We start from the raw sequence: 20,367 nt of genomic DNA, 5'->3' as shown, positions 1-20,367 counted from the left end.
ATTTGATTCACATGGCACCATGTTGTTATAACGTTACAGTGTTTCTCCTTCACCTACAGGATCTCATTTGAAAATCAGAGACCTATAATTCAGTGATTGGACCAGTACCAGGTTTGTGGCTATTTAATGAAAATGAAATTTGAGACAATTGGTACAAGTATGAAATAATAACGATGTATTCGACAAGTGAGAGGTATGATGTGTGACAGGCATGTCATTTAAAGCTGTAAATAAACCGAAGCTGTTGTTAATAGACATTTGGAGAATATATTGCTTTACAACAAAATTAGGGTGATATCAATGAAGTGTTAAGAGGAATCGTGACAGACCATAGTTGATGGAGAAAGTGTGTACTTTTGTTAAAGCATTGATTAGTAATTTTGTGGATAGTGTTGCAAAGTTTGAGAATAATTTTTCCTGAAAATTGTTATTTTATTGATAAGTTACAATTTTGCCTGTACTACTTTCTGTGTGACTTTCGTGCTGCCCAGCCATGGGAACTGGTAGTGTAGTGGACACGTCACTGGGCTAATAAGCTAGAGGTTTAGAGTCATATATGTTCAAATCATACTACCGCTGTTGGCTTAATTTAACTGATACAGTTCTGGAATTGAAAGATGATCTCAGTCATGGTGGCTATGAAATGAACATCTGATTTAGCAATGCCTTTAGGGCAGGAAAGCTGGCTCACTTGTGACTCTAGAGCTATAGCAATGTGGTTTGCTACAATCTGAAATGACACATCAGGCCAATTTTTTAAAGACAACTGAAGAAGGCCAACAAATATGGGTCATAACCAGCGTTGCCAAGTTCTGTGAAAGAATAAAGAGAAACGAATGGTCTGAACTTTACCAAAGATCATCTAACTGTCAATTTTGGTGAGTTCATGAAGGATTACCCTCTGTGACCTCTAGTGTATTTTTTGTGCTGAGGTTTCAAACTCACCTCATTACCTATCCATCACTTCTCATGGTGGCTTGCTTGTCATATTCTCTAACTGTTGGGAATTGTTACCATGTAGTTTCTAGTCACATTTCTAGGTGAAAGAATTGGAAACTGCATGTTATAGAATAATAAATATGTTAATGCACACAAATAGGCTTCGCACCGCACACTTGCTGGAATCTTATCTTGGAGGTTCAACACTTGGTCAGAAGATGGGACTTTTTTACTCTTGACAACAAGAAGCTTCTCATTGGCCAGCTAATGCAATTCTCCCAAATACCTTCCAATGTTTACATTGTTCAGGGTTTGGGAAGATTCTACCCAACATATACATCAGTGTGAAAACCTGAAGTGCTGGAAAAATTCATTAGGTCTTCCAAAAAAAGGTTAATGTTTTGAATCTGATATGATGCTTCTTCATAACTTATATTCATTGGTGTGATTTAAAAAATAAAACTGAAAATAATTCAATTGCTATTAAAAGATAGTGGTGAAATATTAATAGATCATCAATGACAATAAAATGGTTAAGTCAATTAACAAATACCTATTTTATTCATCTGCAGGTAGTAGTAAATAACAGTAGTATTTGGTCAATTCAAACATAACACCAGACTTCTGATCCACATATCTGTGCCCAGCCATATTTTCTTCATAATATAAATGAGAGAGATGTAAAGAACAAGTGACGGACCACAAAACACACACACATTTATAAAATTATGTTTTGGATTCTAAACTTACACAGGACCAATATTCATAGAAATTGTCAAAAGATATCTTTGATCAAAATTAAATAAGAAAGGCATACATATTTATATGTATGACATCAAAAAGAGCTTAATTTTTTAAAGCTTATAGCATTAATAGTCTAAACAGAAAGGATCACAATTATAAATAATTGAAATCAAGCCAATGTAGTCTTTGCTATTCCCCCACATTGGTATGTAAAAGAGTTATATTTTCAGGAGAGGTATATCAAATTAGAGTCAAAATGTCTTCTAAAAGTAGTTCAATGTATCAACTGTCGGAACAATCTTTGGTATTCTGAACGAACAGATTTAAGATTACCACAGAAATGAGTGTTCAATTCAAGAAATAATGATGTCTTTCAACTTGTGTTCTCCTTCTTTTTGAGTGAACATTTTAGCTTCCTCCACATACTCCCTTTTCTCTTCATCTTCTTCTTAGTGGATGGCAAGGCTTCTTTCCTTCGAATTTCTCGTACCATCCCATAGAAAACATCATCTACATAGATGCGCAAGGCAGCTGACGTCTCAAAAAATGGGCAAGTATACTCTCTTGCTAATGCCATGCCTTCTTCATGCAAAACCTTGAAAATAATTCATTAAGAAGTTAAAATGCATTTAAAATTAATGGAATAGTAACATTCTATTAAACTTCAACTGAATATCTACTATTTACATGTTCGTGGTCCTAATAACAAATGGTGGAGTGAAAAGTGGAGCCAAAAAGGACTCTCTCCATTGCAGGCATTATAGGTAATGAAAGAAATGCCAGGAATGTTTTGGATGCAAAATGGTACAAGCAAGAAATAAAGTTGATTAGACGATCCGCTCAGATAAAAATGCCCTTTCATAAAATGCAAGTAATACCCTAGCTGTAAGAGGGTGGCTAATCTTCAGGGTCTGTAGATTAGCACCGTGATACAGAATATTGGAAAGCTGGATGCTGGGATTGGGGGCTGGCCAAAAGTCTTGAAATATTGCGTCGAGCCATAAAAAAATGAGATTTATCCTTTTCGATACAGGAGCCTCCTACTGCCAACTAAAATTGTTGACCTCAGAATCACTCCTGAAGAAAATTGGTCTGATGATCAGGTTGACCTTCAATGATTCACATCGTGAAATTCACACAAGCATAGTGGATTTCTCTTTGGCTGTGATGTAAGGGCTAACAATCTAGTGTGAGAGATGCATAGTGGGTATTAATTGTGGAACTGAGTTAAATGATTCAAAGCACCAAATCGTACAGACTTCCATTTTGAGACAAAATGGAAGTTGATTTTTTTTTCATTGCATGGTCATTTTTCTTGCAATCTACTTTTGGAAATAACTATGGGCAGAATATTATGTCCTTTTGGCTAAGTCCAATTTGTATCAAGATTTTTCGAGGGTTTCCCACTGGACCTTAGAAAACTAGGCTCATTAATTACCTGCCATGAACCAAGAGCTTGTTTTCATCCAATTTCTGCTGGCGTTACCATGCCCTTCATCCAGATGTTCCCTTCACAGGGCAGTGCCAGAAAGCAGTTACCTCTCAGGGCATTGTACAGGTGGCCACCTCCACCCTGGCTGACCTCCTCGACCCTTTGAACATGAGAAAGATCAACTTGCCTTTGGCAAGATGACTCCCAGTCTATCTGGTTGATCTAGACACGCTCAGCTTGAAATATGCCATCAGCATAAAAATCAATTGATTTAAAAATTATTGAATACTTTCATTAACTGTGCCATGATTGGAATTATGTGATCTACCTGTTCTTTAAAGGGAGTATTCACTTGTTCATTCACTCCACCACTGACACAAGGTGACAGCATGTCAACCACTGATAGTGTGCTTCCTCAAGAGCAGTTTCCAAACCCACGGGCTCAACTACTGAGATGCACAAGGGCAACAGATGCATGAGAACAGCACAACCTGCAACTTCCCTCCAATCCACACCTCCCTGACTTGAAAACATTCAGTCATTTTCTGTGTGTCAAATTCCTGGAACTCCCTATCTTACAATACCTATGTCAAATGATCCTCAGAAGTCCAAGAAGGTAACTCACTTTGATGTTCTCTCTATTATTTGTTTGTAATATGTGGCCATTCCCCCACTGGGGGATGGCCATGTCAACATTTGTTTCTTATCCAAAATTGACATTGAGAAGAAGATAGTGAGTGCCTTTTTGAAAGCAATTAATTCTTTTTTGCGCTTGGTTTGCAGACGACACTAAGGTCGGTGGAGTTGCAGATAGTGACGAAGGATGCTGTAGGTTGCAGAGAGACATAGATAAGCTGCAGAGCTGCGCTGAAAGGGGGCAAATGGAGTTTAATGCAGACAAGTCTGAGGTGATGCACTTTGGTAGGAGTAACCGGAAGGCAAAGTACAGGGCTAATGGTAAGATTCTTAGTAGTGTAGATGAGCAGAGAGATCTCGATGTCCACGTCCACAGATCCTTGAAAGTTGCCACCCAGGTTGACAGGATGTTAAGAAGGCATAGTGTTTTAGCTTTAATTAATAGAGGGATCGAGTTCCAGAACCAAGAGATTATGGTGAAGCTGTACAAAACTCTGGTGTGGCCACACTTGGAGTATTGTGTGCAGTTCTGGTCACCGCATTATAAGAAGGATGTGGAAGCTTTGGAAAGGGTGCAGAGGAGATTGACTAGGATGTTGCCTGGTATGGAGGGAAGGTCTTATGAGGAAAGGCTAGGGACTTGAAGCTGTTTTCATTAGAGAGAAGAAGGTTGAGAGGTGACTTAATTGAAACATATAAAATAATCAGAGGGTTAGATAGGGTGGGTAGGGAGAGCCTTTGTCCTTGGATGGTGACAGCGAGCATGAGGGGGTATAGCTTTAAATTGAGGGGTGAAGGATATAGGACAGATGTCAGAGGTAGTTTCTTTACTCAGAGAGTAGTAAGGGAATGGAACGCTTTGCCTGCAACAGTAGTAGATTCGCCAACTTTAGGTACATTTAAGTCGTCATTGGACAAGCATATGGACGTACATGGAATAGTGTAGGTTAGATGGGCTTGAGATCGGTATGACAGGTCAGCACAACATCAAGGGCCGAAGGGCCTGTACTGTGCTGTAATGTTCTATGTTCGATGGTTTGACCCCATATCACAGAGGGTTCCCTCCCCACTCCCCGATTCCCATTGACTGCAGTTTTGCTGGGGCTTCTTAATGTTATGCTCTGTCAAACGGTGCTTTGATGTCAAGGGCTCTCCAATCTCACCTTAGATTTTTAGCCCTTTTACCTCTGTTTAAACTGAGGCTGGAATGATTTCAGGGGCTGGGTAGCCTTGGCGGAACCAAAGTGGAATGTTGGTTAGCAGATTATTGTTGTTTGATAGCACCATTGTTGAACTCTTTCACCAACTCTTTAAGGCGATTATGAATTGGTAATGAATTCTGGTGCAGCCAGTGACACTCAGAACGTGAGACCAAAATTTTTAAGAAGCCACTATATCTACTTTCAAACTCTACCCTGTGAATATCTACAGCGTGTGTTTCATGTCAATAATGTAATACAGCGTTTGTTAGGGTGAACTAAAATCAAACATTTAGCAGTGTTACTCCAATCCCCTAAGCATCTGATTCGAACAAACGTCTGTGTGCCAGGGTGCAAGATACCTTCACAATTTGCACTTTTTAACATTATTCACCCTAATGGCTGACTCCTACTCATTGGTCATTGAACTTGAATGGAACTGGCAGTGCAAAGAGCAGAAGGAAACTTCACAGTTTGATTTTCATCTCTATTGATGGACGCAAGAGATGACTGCAGCAATCCAAAGCACTTTAGAACCATAATCATGAATTGTCACTCTTGTAATGTAGGAACCACAGCAGCCAATTTGGATATGGCAAGCCTTCCCAAACAGCATTGTTGTGTTATTCCATAGATTCCAAAGTAGACACTCAGCATACCTTGAAGACATTTATATATCATCATGACATGTGATGTTCTGGTATAAAGATTGCTACTTTGCTTTGTCAATTCAAAGCAGTCAGTGCAGTTTTCTTGGTCAGACAGGTTACAGTAACATACTGTAATGTCAGTAACCCAGGCTATGAGCTGATCTGAGATATTATAATAGTGAAAATAGCTGGTGTTGTTAATAAACTTCCTAAAAAGAACAGCTTCTTTGTGACAGGGCTGACATGTAAAGCAACGCTCTGATGTATCAGTGATAATGGGAACTGCAGATGCTGGAGAATCCAAGATAATGAAATGTGAGGCTGGATGAACACAGCAGGCCCAGCAACATCTCAGGAGCACAAAAGCTGACGTTTCGGGCCTAGACCCTTCATCAGAGAGGGGGATGAGGTGAGGGTTCTGGAATAAATAGGGAGAGAGGGGGAGGCAGACCGAAGATGGAGAGTAAAGAAGATAGGTGGAGAGGAGAGTATAGGTGGGGAGGTAGGGAGGGGATAGGTCAGTCCAGGGAAGACAGACATGTCAAGGAGGTGGGATGAGGTTAGTAGGTAGGAGATGGAGGTGCGGCTTGGGGTGGGAGGAAGGGATGGGTGAGAGGAAGAACAGGTTAGGGAGGCAGAGACAGGCTGGGCTGGTTTTGGGATGCAGTGGGGGGAGGGGAAGAGCTGGGCTGGTTGTGTGGTGCAGTGGGAGAGGGGACGAACTGGGCTGGTTTTGGGATGCGGTGGGGGAAGGGGAGATTTTGAAACTGGTGAAGTCCACATTGATACCATTGGGCTGCAGGGTTCCCAAGCGGAATATGAGTTGCTGTTCCTGCAACCTTCGGGTGGCATCATTGTGGCACTGCAGGAGGCCCATGATGGACATGTCATCTAAAGAATGGGAGGGGGAGTGGAAATGGTTTGCGACTGGGAGGTGCAATTGTTTATTGCGAACCGAGCGGAGGCGTTCTGCAAAGCGGTCCCCAAGCCTCCGCTTGGTTTCCCCAATGTAGAGGAAGCCACACCGGGTACAGTGGATGCAGTATATCACATTGGCAGATGTGCAGGTGAACCTCTGCTTAATGTGGAAAGTCATCTTGGGGCCTGGGATAAGGGTGAGGGAGGAGGTGTGGGGGCAAGTGTAGCATTTCCTGCGGTTGCAGGGGAAGTTGCTGGGTGTGGTGGGGTTGGAGGACAGTGTGGAGCGAACAAGGGAGTCACGGAGGGTTTTGATCGAAGAAGACATGTCAACAATGACCAAATAGTCTATATACATGACGTTTCTAGAGGAATAAATATGACCCAGGATATTAGGAAAGACTTCAATCCTCTGTTGTGAAGTAGTGTAACAGGATCATTGACAGTTCAGAATGGCCTTTTTTGTTAACGTATCCCAAAGACAGCACCTCTGACGCTGCGTGACAGCCTCTGTATTGTACTGGAGTCTGCCCAGTAATTTTAGGTTTTGATCCCATGACATCTGAATAAAACCAAGGTTCCTCCTGAGATACAGCTGACAGACTAACGTCGAAGCTGGAGAGGGCACAATATCTATGTTTTATACTTCAGGGTATGATGACTTTTCCAATGCTAGTGTAACCAGTTTTTTCCATTATATCTCAGATCAGAGGAGCTTGTGGTAAGATTTATATATTTTGTTGACAGTATCTATGTCTGCATTTCCACAACCAAATTGCTGAAATATCATCAAATCTGCCCAGAAAAAAAAACATAATCATCTCACTTCAGACACGCTGGTCAACTTGCCTGCAAAAGTAGATTAGTTCTGCTGAGTTCCCAAAGCAGTACTTTACATCTTATAATAATGTTCATCATATATGTAGGAAAATAAATTATAATCATAAATTGATGGTTTGTTAAGTAAGATTTAATTGGCCATATTTTACTGTCAAGTTACAGTGTGAGTGGCACAGCTGAGTGAGCAGCACTTTAATTTGCCCATTTCAATTTGGTGAAGGTCTGTAATATTTTCTTGCTGGCAATGACAAGGTGATTTACAGAAAATAAAAGAGTGAAATGGAAGGGAGTCTTCTAAGTTACTGTGCTATACGTTTATGAGGGAAAATGGCCACAAGTATTCAGTGAACAAATTAATATGTTCTCTCCTGCTTAAGGTCTAGGGCTTCCTCAGTTTTAATTGTCATTGTAGCTGCAGTAGTGAGATGCTGGTCAAGCTTTATCAGGCGTCCTTTGCTCATATGATTCCTGCAACTTAATAACTATCATAACCCTTTGCTGTGGGCAATTTGAACTGACAATGAGCTACTGCGCGCGATTAGGATAATCTATTGGTGGGGTAGGGAAGGTATGAATTGGCTCAACTCTTTTTAACCCCTTTGTTTGGCCACAAAAAAGACATTTTCATTCTTTTTAGCTTGCAACTGTAACACACTTCAAAATTAACGAGTAAATTATAAGGTTTTCTTGAGTAGAAATGAAAGGAAGCTTATTACTTATGATTCCTGAGGGAAAAAAACATAAAATATGACATTAACAACACACGCAAACACACAAGTATAAAGTTTAAAAAGAGAGTCTAGTGAAAAAAGAAGGAAGATTAAGGAACATGTAGCTTAAAAGCCTTTAGAATGCTTGGGGCATCTTAGGCTTTACCACAAGATGATCGTTATTTAATTGATTATCTGGATCTTTGGAAGTAGGAAAATTTGCAGACACCCTGGAGTTCTGGTGAATGGATGTTTTAGATATGCTTATTACCAAATGCTATATGTATTTAAGAAGCTGAGATCAACAGGAACGGAGTGAACAAGCATTCCAGTTCTCTTGTTGTAGTACCAATTTCTTCTCTCTCTCTGCCCAAAAGCTGTTAATCTGAAATAAAGTTCACTTGTTTATTCCTGTGTCTGGTTCCATTTTTTAAAAAGCAGGATAATCTGCAAGCGACTTTCATCTGAACACGTGAAAAGACCAGAAAGATGTGACTGTTTCCAGAAATACACGCAAAATTTCAATACCTTTTTCAAATGATGTTAGCTTCAGCTCAGATTGATTTTTCTTTGTTGATGGCTTTCTTGAGCTTGGTGTAACTTGATGAGGTGACCACTGCAGGCACCTTAAATCATTGTTTTCTCCTTTTTAAATCCATTTCCATCCACAAAAGATAGCAGGTATTAAAATCAGTTGATGAGAATTGAAAGTTGATAATCCATTTTTATCACTATCATTATAAGTGTGCCCAGCATAAAAATGAGTGCTTGGTAAGTGGCAAGCCAAAACATTGCCACTTTTATCCTCTACATTATGATATATTAATCTTTGTAGAACAGTCATTACAGCTCAAGATGCTGCATTTGTTATGACATGGAGACAGACAGCTGAACCAAGTCAGCCTTTCTACTTCTGTATTTATAACACAGTAAAATTGAAACCTTCAAAGACCTTAAAACCTTCAAAATTGACCACAATAGATCCAACCCAGACTATTGAATAACCAATTGCAGACACTGTGAATAACCATTTCCAGACACCGATTTGGATCTTAAACAAAAAACTTAGCAATTTAGTAACAATATAGTAACTTCAACAGAGGCTACAAAGTAATATAATTTTAGAGTGATTTTAGCCCAAAAACCTTTGTTTTCAGCCCGTTCATACAAAAGATAGACAGACAAACAAGCGTAATTAAGAAAATAATAAAACTAGCCAGATTACTGAAGTCATTTCACAATGCACTGTTCTACAAGCATAGAAGATGATTGGAACTAAAACAAAGTTGCTGGTGAAGATTCTGAGTAGGGGTCACCAGACCGGAAACGTTTACTTTGTTTTTTTTCTTCACAGATGCTGCCAGACTTGCTGAGCTTCTCCAGCAACTTTATTTTTGTTCCTGATTTATAGCATCCACAGTTCTTTTGTTTTTCACAGAGGATGATTTATTGGTTGATTTTTAGAAGGTGACGACCAGGGTCATCTCTACAGTTCACTTGGATAAAGGCAGTAATAATTATAACTTGGTCTTCTTTCCTCTAAACTTCCAAAAGCTGCTCATGGGAGGCTAGGCAAGGAGATTTCAAATTTTCACTCTGCAGGATCAACAGCCAGATACCTTTATTCACAGGTAAACACTGTTCAAAGTTCAATACAGACTCTAGCCCCTCCCCGACAGACTGACTGCCTCCTCTAAGAGGTCCCAGTTATCATTCAATATTTGCATCTGCTTGAGCAACAGACTTGCTACAGCCTATTCCCAGGTACTGGTGATATTAATAGCCAACATCTGCTATCTGTTTAAATATAATGCGCTTCCTTAGTGACAAAGCACCTGCAGGACATTTCAATCAGGAACCATCCTACAAATACCTTCTAGGCCTGACCTCACAAATGAATAAAAATTTGTTTGGTCTGTTTTCCTTTTAACACAAGCTATTACCACCAGTTTAAAAGTCATCTTTTGCTCACAGCTCCTAGTACACAGCTTCAAACCAAAGTTGATAAAAAATAAAAGGAAAAGCTATGAAAAATTATTGAAAGCCCTGAACATGATTTATGGAATCATGCAGCATGGAAACAGATCCTTCTCACTTGTTGAGGATCAACACAACTATTATACTTTGAATTATTGTCTACAAGTATACACAGTACTGAAGTATGGCTCTTATAAACAGGCATCACTGATGTAAAAATAGAAATGATTATTTTTAATATTTTACCTTTTTTGACATCACATTAAATGTATTTAGAACAATTTATCCTCTGGAGATAATGGTCCTTAATTTACTTTTGATTAGATTGGTCTTTGCATATTTGAGTTTTGCAACAACAATAATAACAAGTTATATTCATATATCATTTGTAAATGAATAAAATGTACCAACGTGCTTCTCAGGAGCATTATAAAACAGTGATGCCAAGTCTGAGAAGAAGATATGAGCTTAGAGGACCAAAAGCTTTAATGTGAAAGAGGTGAGTTTTAAGGAATATCTTAAGGGGAAAATGGAGAAGATAGGCAGCGAGGGTTATGGAAAGAATGCCAGAAACTGGGAATTAGATAATGAAGGTCACAGATACTACTGATCGGACAATTATAATTCAGAAAGGATAACAGCAAAGGAGTGAAGGTCTACAGATACCATGGGAATTGAGGGGTTAAAGGAGACTACATAGATTGGGAGGGTCAAAGCTAAGTAGGAATTAAAAACAAGGGACTTTTAAAAACAGGACTTTTTTTGTCTGGGAGACCAGCCAGATAACAAGGATAATACAGGAACAATCTGTGGTATAAGTTAAGACATAGGCAGCAACATTTTGGATGACCTCAAACTTAGGGAGATTGGAATGTGGAAGGTCAGCCAGGAATATATGGAATAGTGAAGATTAGAAGTAAAAAATGTCGTGGGTAAGGGTTTCTGCATTAGGTGAGTTGAGGTGGGGTGAAGTTAGATGTTGCTGAAATCAAGTCAGTATAAGTTTACTATTATGTGACAAGATGCTTAAATCTGCGATTCCGATGGTTGGGGATGTTGAAACTTTACATATATCTACTGCTTCCTTAGCTGCAGCTGCTAACTGCAGAATCTGTGGGGATCCATTCTCCCATTACATGGTACTCTGTGGTCTCTTCTGTGGCAGAGAATATCACAAGCCTATAAGTGAGCATAATGGTAAGTGTCCTCTCAATGGATGTAATGAATTTGTTGTGGCTGACCATCTGGGGGAAAAATAAAATTGCTTAAGGTTCAGGGTGAATGGCTGTGGTGGATAGATAGATAAGGCAGTGTATAGAATGAGAATGATTGGCGTACTTATAAGGTAAGCAGATGTGAGGAGTGATGTAAAAACCAAAAGAACTGCGGATGCTGTAAATCAGGAACAAAAACAAAGTTGCTGGAAAATCTTAGCAGGTCTGGCAGCATCTGCGAAGGAGAAAACAGAGCTAATGTTTCAGGTCAGGTGACCCTTCCTCAGAACTGGGGACAGTTCTCAGAACAGGTCTGAGGAAGGGTTACCGGATCTGAACTGTTGTTTTTGTTGTGAGGAATGATGTGATGGAGTAGATCTGACAGGGCAGAGTAAGAGGGCCAGGTTATGATTCTGGACAATGTGAAAATGTGTGCGCTTTTTCTGGGCTGTTTGTGTTATCAAAGTGCTTCCTCCAATAAACCCAGGAGTGTGCTACAGGCCTCTAGCAGCTGACTTCCTGGACTGCATCAATCTACATCTTCGTTAAAACAACAGCAGTTTTCTAACTCTTATCGCTATGGGAGAAAATCTCTCTCCATCTTTCATTGTTTCCAGAAGTTCATCAAATAATGCATTGTGAGATCAAAGCACAGCTCCTGTTGCTCTTGCTTGCTTGTTCAAGGAATTATGTATTTTAATTTGATTACACATCTGTCTTCCACTGAATATCTTCTCATTTTCCTTCCCCTTTATCCATGCCGAGAGTTTACCCTTTCTTGGGATGAGTGGATTGCTTTAGGATGAAAGGATAAGTGTTTCAAGGATGTTTCCTTTTTGTGGGAGAATCTGGAACTGGGGTCATTATTTGAAAATAAATGGGCTCCTATTTAAGACAGAAATGAGCAAACAATTTACTCTCAGAAGATTGTGACTCTTTGGAATTCTTCCTTCCTCAAATTGCACTGGATGAAGAATCTTTGAGTATTTTAAGGTTGATGTAGATGGATTGTTGATTACTTAGGAGATGAAAGATTATCAAGAATATGCAGGATTGTAGACTTGAGGTTAAAATCAGATCAACCTTGATCTTATTGAATGGTGGAGCAGACTTGAAGGGTGAGGTGGCCTAGTCTTGAGCATTATTTGCATATTCATTTGTTGGTTCTAATTCTTAAGCCGACCATTGTTTTATTGACACTTTCAATAGTTCTAATAGGTGAAATGACATTGGATTGATCTACACTATGCTTGCAATCACAGATTTAACGATGAACCTGGAAGAAACATTATTTTTAATGGTCCAAGGCCAAACTATCGTCAGATGTTTTATTACTGATCTCCCTTCCACTGTGAAGTCAGAAATCGACATGTTCACCCATGAATAAAAGTCATCAGTTCAATTTTCGGTTTCACAGATAATGAAATGGCTCATACTACATGAAGCAACTCCTGGCCTAAGGTAGAACATAGAACATTACAGCACAGTACAGGCCCTTCAGCCCTCGATGTTGTGCCAACCTGTCATACCGATCTCAAGCCCATCTAACCTACACTATTCTATGTACGTCCATATGCTTGTCCAATCAAGACTTAAATGTACCTAAAGTTGGCAAATCTACTACCATTGCAGGCAAAGCGTTCCATCCCCTTACTACTCTCTGAGTAAAGAAACTACCTCTGACATATGTCCTCTATCTTTCACCCCTCAATTTAAAGCTATGCCCCCTCGTGCTCGCCGTCACCATCCTACGAAAAAGGCTCTCCCTATCCACCCTATCTAACCCTCTGATTATTTTGTATGTTTCAATTAAGTCACCTCTCAACCTTCTTCTCTCCAATGAAAACAGCCTTAAGTCCCTCAGCCTTTCTTCGTAAGACCTTCCCTCCATACCAGGCAACATCCTAGTAAATCTCCTCTGCACTTTTACCAAAGCTTCCACGTCCTTCTTATAATGCAGTGACCAGAACTGTACACAATACTCCAAGTGCGGCCACACCAGAGTTTTGCACAGCTTCACCATACCCTCTTGGTTCCGGAACTCGATCCCTCTATTAATAAAAGCTAAAACACTGTATGCCTTCTTAACAGCCTTGTCAACCCGGGTGGCAACTTTCAAGGATCTGTGTACATGGACACCGAGAACTCTCTGCTCATCTACACTGCTAAGAATCTTACCATTAGCCCTGTACTTTGCCTTCCGGTTACTCCTACCAAAGTGCATCACCTCAGACTTGTCTCCATTAAACTCCATTTGCCACCTCTCAGACCAGCTCTGCAGCTTATCTATGTCTCTCTGCAACCTACAGCATCCTTCGTCACTATCCACAACTCCACCAACCTTTGTGTCGTCTGCAAATTTACTAACCCATCCTTCTACGCCCTCATCCAGGTCATTTATAAAAACGACAAACAACAGTGGATCCAACACCGACCCTTGCGGTACACCATTAGTAACTGGTCTCCAGGATGAACATTTCCCATCAACTACCACCCTCTGTCTTCTTTCAGCAAGCCAATTTCCGATCCAAACTGCTATATCTCCCACAATTCCATTGCTCCGCATTTTGTACAATAGCCTATTGTGGGGAACCTTATCAAACGCCTTGCTGAAATCCATATACACCGCATCAACCGGTTTACTCTCATCTACCTGTTTGGTCACCTTCCCAAAGAACTCAATAAGGTTTGTGAGGCACGACCTTCCCTTCACAAAATCATGCTGACTATCCCTAATCAATTTATTCTTTTCTAGATGATTATAAATCCTATCCCTTATAACCTTTTCCAACACTTTACCATCAACTGAGGTAAGGCTCACTGGTCTATAATTACCAGGGTTGTCTCTACTCCCCTTCTTGAACAGGGGAGCCCCATTTGCTATCCCCCAGTCATCTGGCACTATTCCTGTAGACAATGATGAGTTAATAATCAATGACAAAGGCTTGGCAATCTCCTCCCTGGCTTCCCAGAGGATCCGAGGATAAATCCCATCCGGCCCAGGGGGCTTATCTATCTTCACCCTCTGAAGGATTTCTAATACGTCTTCCTTGTGAACCTCAATCCCACCTAGTCTAGTAGCCTGTATCTCAGTATTCTACTCGACAACATTGTCATTTTCTAGAGTGAATACTGTTGAAAAATATTCATTTAGCGCTTCCCCTATCTCATCTGACTCCACACACAACTTATCAGGAGTATCCTTGATTGGGCCTAATCTTACTTTCGTCATTCTTTTATTCCTTAAATACCTATAGAAAGCCTTAGGGTTTACCCTGATCCTGTCCGCCAACAACTTCTCATGTCTCCTCCTGGCTCTTCTGAGCTCTCTCTTTCGGTCTTTCCTGGCTACCTTGTAGCCCTCAAGTGCCCTAACTGAGCCTTCACATCTTGTCCTAACATAAGCGTTCTTCTTCATCTGGACCAGATATTCCACCTCCTATGTAAACCACGGCTCCCGCACTCTACAGCTTCCTCCCAGCCTGACAGGCACATATTTATCTAGGACACACAGGAGCTTTTCCTTGAATAAGCACCACATTTCTAATGTGCCCATCCCCTGCAGTTTCCTTCCCCATTCTATCCTCCCTAAATCTTGCCTAATCTCATTGTAATTGCCTTTCCCCCAGCTATAACTCTTGCCCAGTTGTATACACCTATCCCTTTCCATCACTAAAGTAAACATAACAGAATTGTGATCGCTATCACCAAAGTGCTCACCTACTTCCAAATCTAACACCTGACCAGGCTCATTACCCAGTACCAAATCTAATGTGGCTTTCTCCCCTTGTTGGCCTATCTACATACTGTGTCAGGAAGCCCTCCTGCACACTCTGGACAAAAACTGACCCATCTATGGTACTCGAACTATAGTGTTCCCAGTCAATATTTGGAAAGTTGAAGTCCCCCATGACAACTACCCTGTCTCTCTCACTCCTATCGAGAATCATCTTTGCTATCCTTTCCTCTACATCTGTGGAACTATTCGGAGGCCTATAGAAAACTCCCAACAGGGTGACCTCTCCTTTCCTGTTTCTAACCTCAGCCCATACTACCTCAGTTGACGAGTCCCTAAACATCCTTTCTGCAACTGTAATACTGTATTTGACCAACAATGCCACACCTCCTCCCCTTTTACCGTCTTCTCTGTTCTTACTGAAACATCTAAATCCCGGAACCGGCAACAACCATTCCTGTCCCTGCTCTATCCATGTCTCCGAAATGGCCACAACATCGAAGTCCCAGGTACTAACCCATGCTGCAATTTCACCCACCTTATTCCGGACGCTCCTGGCATTGAAGTAGACACACTTCAATCCAACTTCTTGCTTGCCGGTGCCATCTTGCTTCCCTGAAACTTTATTTCGGACCTTCCTACTCTCAACCTTTTCTATACTCGAACTACAATTTTGGTGCCCATCCCCCTGCTGAATTAGTTTAAACCCACCCGAATAGCCTTAGCAAATTTCCCCCCCAGGATATCAGTACCCCTCTGGTTCAGGTGAAGAACATCTTGCTTGTAGAGGTCCCACCTACCCCAGAAAGAGCCCCAAATATCCAAGAAAACAGGGCAACTAACACTTGTGTCCCACAAGTCCTAAGAAATGAATAGTTACTGCAAAAAATAAAATGTAACAATTTTCCTCTGAAATTATCCCACAGTATCGACATCCAGGGCTTTATTATAGACCAGAGGTTGAACTGGGCCAACCACTTTACTATTATGGCTCCAAAAGCAGGTCAGGGGTTGAAAGAGAGATAATGGGGACTGCAGATGCTGGAGAATCCAAGATAACAAAGTGTGAAGCTGGATGACCACAGCAGGCCAAGCAGCATCTCAAGAGCACAAAAGCTGATGTTTCGGGCCTAGACCCTTCATCAGAGAGGGGGATGGGGAGAGGGCTCTGAAATAATGTGGTATACTATATCCGCTGTACCCGTTGTGGCTTCCTCTACATTGGGGAAGCCAAGCGGAGACTTGGGGACTGCTTTGCAGAACACCTCCGCTCGGTTCGCAATAAACAACTGCACCGCCCAGCTGCGAACCATTTTAACTTCCCCTCCCACTCCTGAGACAACATGTCCATCATGGGCCTCCTGCAGTGCCACAATGATGCCACCCGAAGGTTGCAGGAACAGCAACTCATATTCCGCTTGGGAGCCCTGCAGCCCAATGGTATCAATGTGGGCTTCACAAGCTTCAAAATCTCCCCTCCCCCACTGCATCCCAAAACCAGCCCAGCTCGTCCCCTCCCCCCACTGCATCCCAAAACCAGTCCAGCTCATCCCCGCCTCCCTAACCTGCTCTTCCTCTCACCTATCCCCTCCTCCCACCTCAAGCCGCACCTCCATTTACTAGCTACTGACCTCATCCTGCCTCCTTGACCTGTCCGTCCTCCCCGGACTGATCTATCCCCTCCCCACCTCCCCGTCAATACTCTCCTCTCCACCTATCTTTTCCTCTATCTTCAGTCCGCCTCCCCCTCTCTCCCTATTTATTTCAGAACTCTCTCCCCATCTCCCTCTCTGATGAAGGGTCTAGTCCCGAAACGTCAGCTTTTGTGCTCCTAAGATGCTGCTTGGCCTGCTGTGTTCATCCAGCTTCACACTTTGTTGTCAAGGGCTGAAAGATCTGGATATGTACATGGTGTATTCATACCACAAGCAATTGATTCTCCAAAGCCTGTCCACATGGAAGTGAGGCAGGAATACAATGGACTGACTACTGTCCATATGCCTGGATGAATGCAGTTCCCACAAAACTCAAGAAACTTGACACAACCACTAACAAAGCAACTTACTTTGTCAGTACTCCATCTGTTACGTTAAGTGCAGGCGGTTGGGGACGCCAGCACTTGTAAGTTCCTTTCCAAGACACATGCTATCCCGGTTTAAAAATATATTATGGTTCTTTCACTGTCACCTGTTGAACACCAAAAATTCCCTCACTAACAGCATGTTTGATCAGCCTGCAATGAAAGCCCTACATTGGTCAAGGTGGCCAGTCATCACTGCCACATCAAGAGCAATAAATGCTCAACTTGTCAGTGATGTCCTGATTAAATGATAAAAGAATTAGGTAAGTTTTTACCAAAGTTAAAATGTCTAATACTTTGGGGCATGCATTTAAGGTCGGGGGGTGGGAGGGAGTTTTAAAGGAGACATGAGGAGAACTTTATTTTACACAGAGAATGGTAGTATTTTGGAACCCATCTGCTGGGGCGGTGGTGCAGGCAGATATGATAAGGGCAGTTCAGGGACTTTTAGATAAGCATATTATTTGCAAGGAATGGAGGGAAATGGATCAAGGCAGGCAGAAGGGATTAGTTTCATGTTTTGCACAATATCGTGGGCTGAAGGTCCTTTCCTGTGCTGTACCATTCAACAAAATCATGGTTGATATGTACCTCCACTTTCCTATCTTTCCCTAAATAGTTCCTTGTAGATCACCCAAACCCAACCAGAGGATGTAGTCTTGCTGTATTCACACTGTCAACATCTTTTCTTTCAAACACTTCATTTAATCCTTCTACTAGTCTTCTTTACTTTGATGGGAATCATCCCAGTACATTAAATATCCTACATTAACATAGTTTTTTATTTCTGAATGGATGACTTAATGTTGGGCATGAATGATCAAAAATTCTTTTTATAGTGTACAAGAGGGAGTATAAAATGAAACACTGTTCTCAATTGTGTTGGAATGAACATTTTAGACAATATCATTTTTAGTTTGCGTGTGCATTTGATTCCCTTTGAAAAATCCCAAAACAGAATTAGGTATTTCAGGCCTTGATTATGAAAACTTGCTTTTTCAAGGGATTATGTATTTTAATTTTATTGCACACCTATCTTCTACTGAGAGTCTTCTCATTTTCCTTCACCAAAACATATTACCTTTTACTTATCCATGTTAATTGTCATGAGCCACCCATTTGCCCATTCTGTTAATCTATGTCTTCCTTAACTCTCTTAGAGCTTTTGTTGTTGATGTCACTCTACTTATCTGTTGTCAGAAAATGTCAATATTGTGACTCCATGTCCAAGTTAGGATCAAAAACTCAGCATGAACCAATTACCTGTCACACATATTTCTTATTGATTGACCCAGTCTTTTGTCAGTAACTCTGTCCTTAGTAATGTGATTCTCTATAATTCTCCTCATGCTGGAGGTTTGTCTGCTTTGTACCACTGTGAAGAACTGTAAAAGTGAACTAAATCACTGATACTTTGATTCACATGTAGGCCAGACCAGGTAACGGTGGTAGTTTCTTTTCCTAATGGACATGAGTGAACTAAAAATGATTCAAGCTTATCTTTAGGCTCTTAATTCCAGATTTTCATTAAATTCATATTCTACTGTTTGTCAAGTCAGAATTTGAAGCTGGGTCCCCAGAATGTTGTCTTGGTCTCGAGAGTAACAGTTCAATGATAATATTACTAGGCAGTCATACTGATTCAGAAATAAATCCATTTACCTTTACCTCATTGTTCAACAGCTCCCAAAAGCTGTTGGAGCGCAAAATTTCTGCTTGGAATTCTTGCATTATGGCACGTTGTCAGTGAGACAATTTTTAAAAAAATGCCATTGTTGCAGTTTGATTTTAAAGGTTCTGTTAGCATCCTTTTTCCTATGTTCAGAAGGCAATCATTGGAACCAAATACAATATTTATAAGGATTGGTTGGGAAACTACAGCTGAGTCAGTGTAACTACTCGCTCTGATAATTGCCTAGCCTGCAGTTCTGGCGCAAAACGGAGATTTGTCACTCTCCAAAGAGACTGGCTGGGGAGCGTACCAGTCTGATTTAGTCTTCTTTGTCAGCAACAGCTTTCCAAAAATACACTTTAAGGCAGGACAAATGAGTTTCAGAAAGCAGAGTTACTCAATAGTCTGTTTAAGTAGGGCATAATTTTCTTGTAATGACATTTCAAGGGCAGGGGAGAAATTGATTCCAAGGTGATACTCATTGTGTTTCCCATCAACTGGTGTCTCACCAGAGTTTTGTATGTAATAGCACTCTATGATTCCACATTTTTTTAACCTTTTAGTAGAAAAAATCTCACTTGCTATCTAATATGCACTAAAACGATGAGCAACACACATTAACAAACATAATGCAAGGTTAACTCTACACTTTGAGCACAATATGAAAAGTTAAAAAAAACACTCAAACTGCTCAGGTAATAGAGGCTTGATGTGCTAGTCAGGAACTGGGGCTCACACTCAGCCTAACTAAGATAATCAGAATCGAAAAGAATGGCTCAATGAGAAGTATGAAGGACAGATGGTTAACAAAGTCAGTAAAGGCAAGTATCAAATCTAAACCAGGGCATGCAAAGCAGCAAAACTAATGGAAGTCATTATTTTTTAAAGATGACAGTGATTAAAAAGTTAATAAAGAGGCAGAAAATTGATTGTGGGGTTGAATTGGTAAGAAATCTTAAACCAAACAGCAAGAGCTTCAATGGATATATACAAAGAGAGTGGCTAAAGTGTGGAATCCTTGGAGGATGCAACTTGGGAAGGCCGCAGTGATCCATTTCACTCACCCATGATGAGCTTAACATTGCAGCTCGGGCCGTAGGATTCAGGGAGCTAGCTCGGTTTCTCAAGGGCCAAGGTGCTATTGACTGTACACTGAAGGGAGAATCACATTGCTACAGAATTCAACAACAGGAAAGAATTCAATTTGAGTAATATCCAGCTGATTTGTGATCAGCGCTACCACCTCCTGGAGATGTGTGCCTCCTACGCTGGCAGCTGCCATGACTCCTTCATGCTAGAGCATTCCAGTGCGTATCCCAGTGTGTAGGTCCAGGGCCCTAACAAGGTTGGTTACTGGGATAAAGGCTACTCACAATGACTAAGACTCATAGCGCCATTACACAAGCTGTGGACAGAATAGAGCATAGGTTTAAAGGCATCCATGCTGTGGCCAGGGACATGATGGTGGTTCCACTACTTGGACCTGCCTGGCATGGGAGGAGCTCCAATTTGGTTTGGAAAAAATGTCAAGCACCATCCTGGAGTACTGTGCCCTGCACAATTACAGCAGGAACATGGCAATGTGCTGCATGCTGAGGAAATAGGGAAACGGGAGCAGTC

General features: G+C 41.1%; 1 protein-coding gene across 1 annotated transcript in view; it reads right to left on the bottom strand.

Moving 5' to 3' along the window:
- Nucleotides 1-2,056: 2,056 nt before the first annotated feature.
- Nucleotides 2,057-20,367, bottom strand: part of LOC125456145 (GTP-binding protein Rit2-like) — a 297,799-nt gene continuing 279,488 nt past the window's right edge. The window contains 1 exon segment of the mRNA XM_048538926.1: nucleotides 2,057-2,278. Within this exon segment, the coding sequence (XP_048394883.1) occupies nucleotides 2,057-2,278 (222 nt within the window).

The sequence above is a fragment of the Stegostoma tigrinum genome, chromosome 1 (genome assembly GCF_030684315.1).
Source record: "Stegostoma tigrinum isolate sSteTig4 chromosome 1, sSteTig4.hap1, whole genome shotgun sequence".
Classification (NCBI taxonomy): Eukaryota; Metazoa; Chordata; class Chondrichthyes; order Orectolobiformes; family Stegostomatidae; genus Stegostoma; species Stegostoma tigrinum.
The sequence above is the reverse complement of the archived record's forward strand: the minus strand, read 5'-3'. Positions and strand labels throughout refer to the sequence as shown.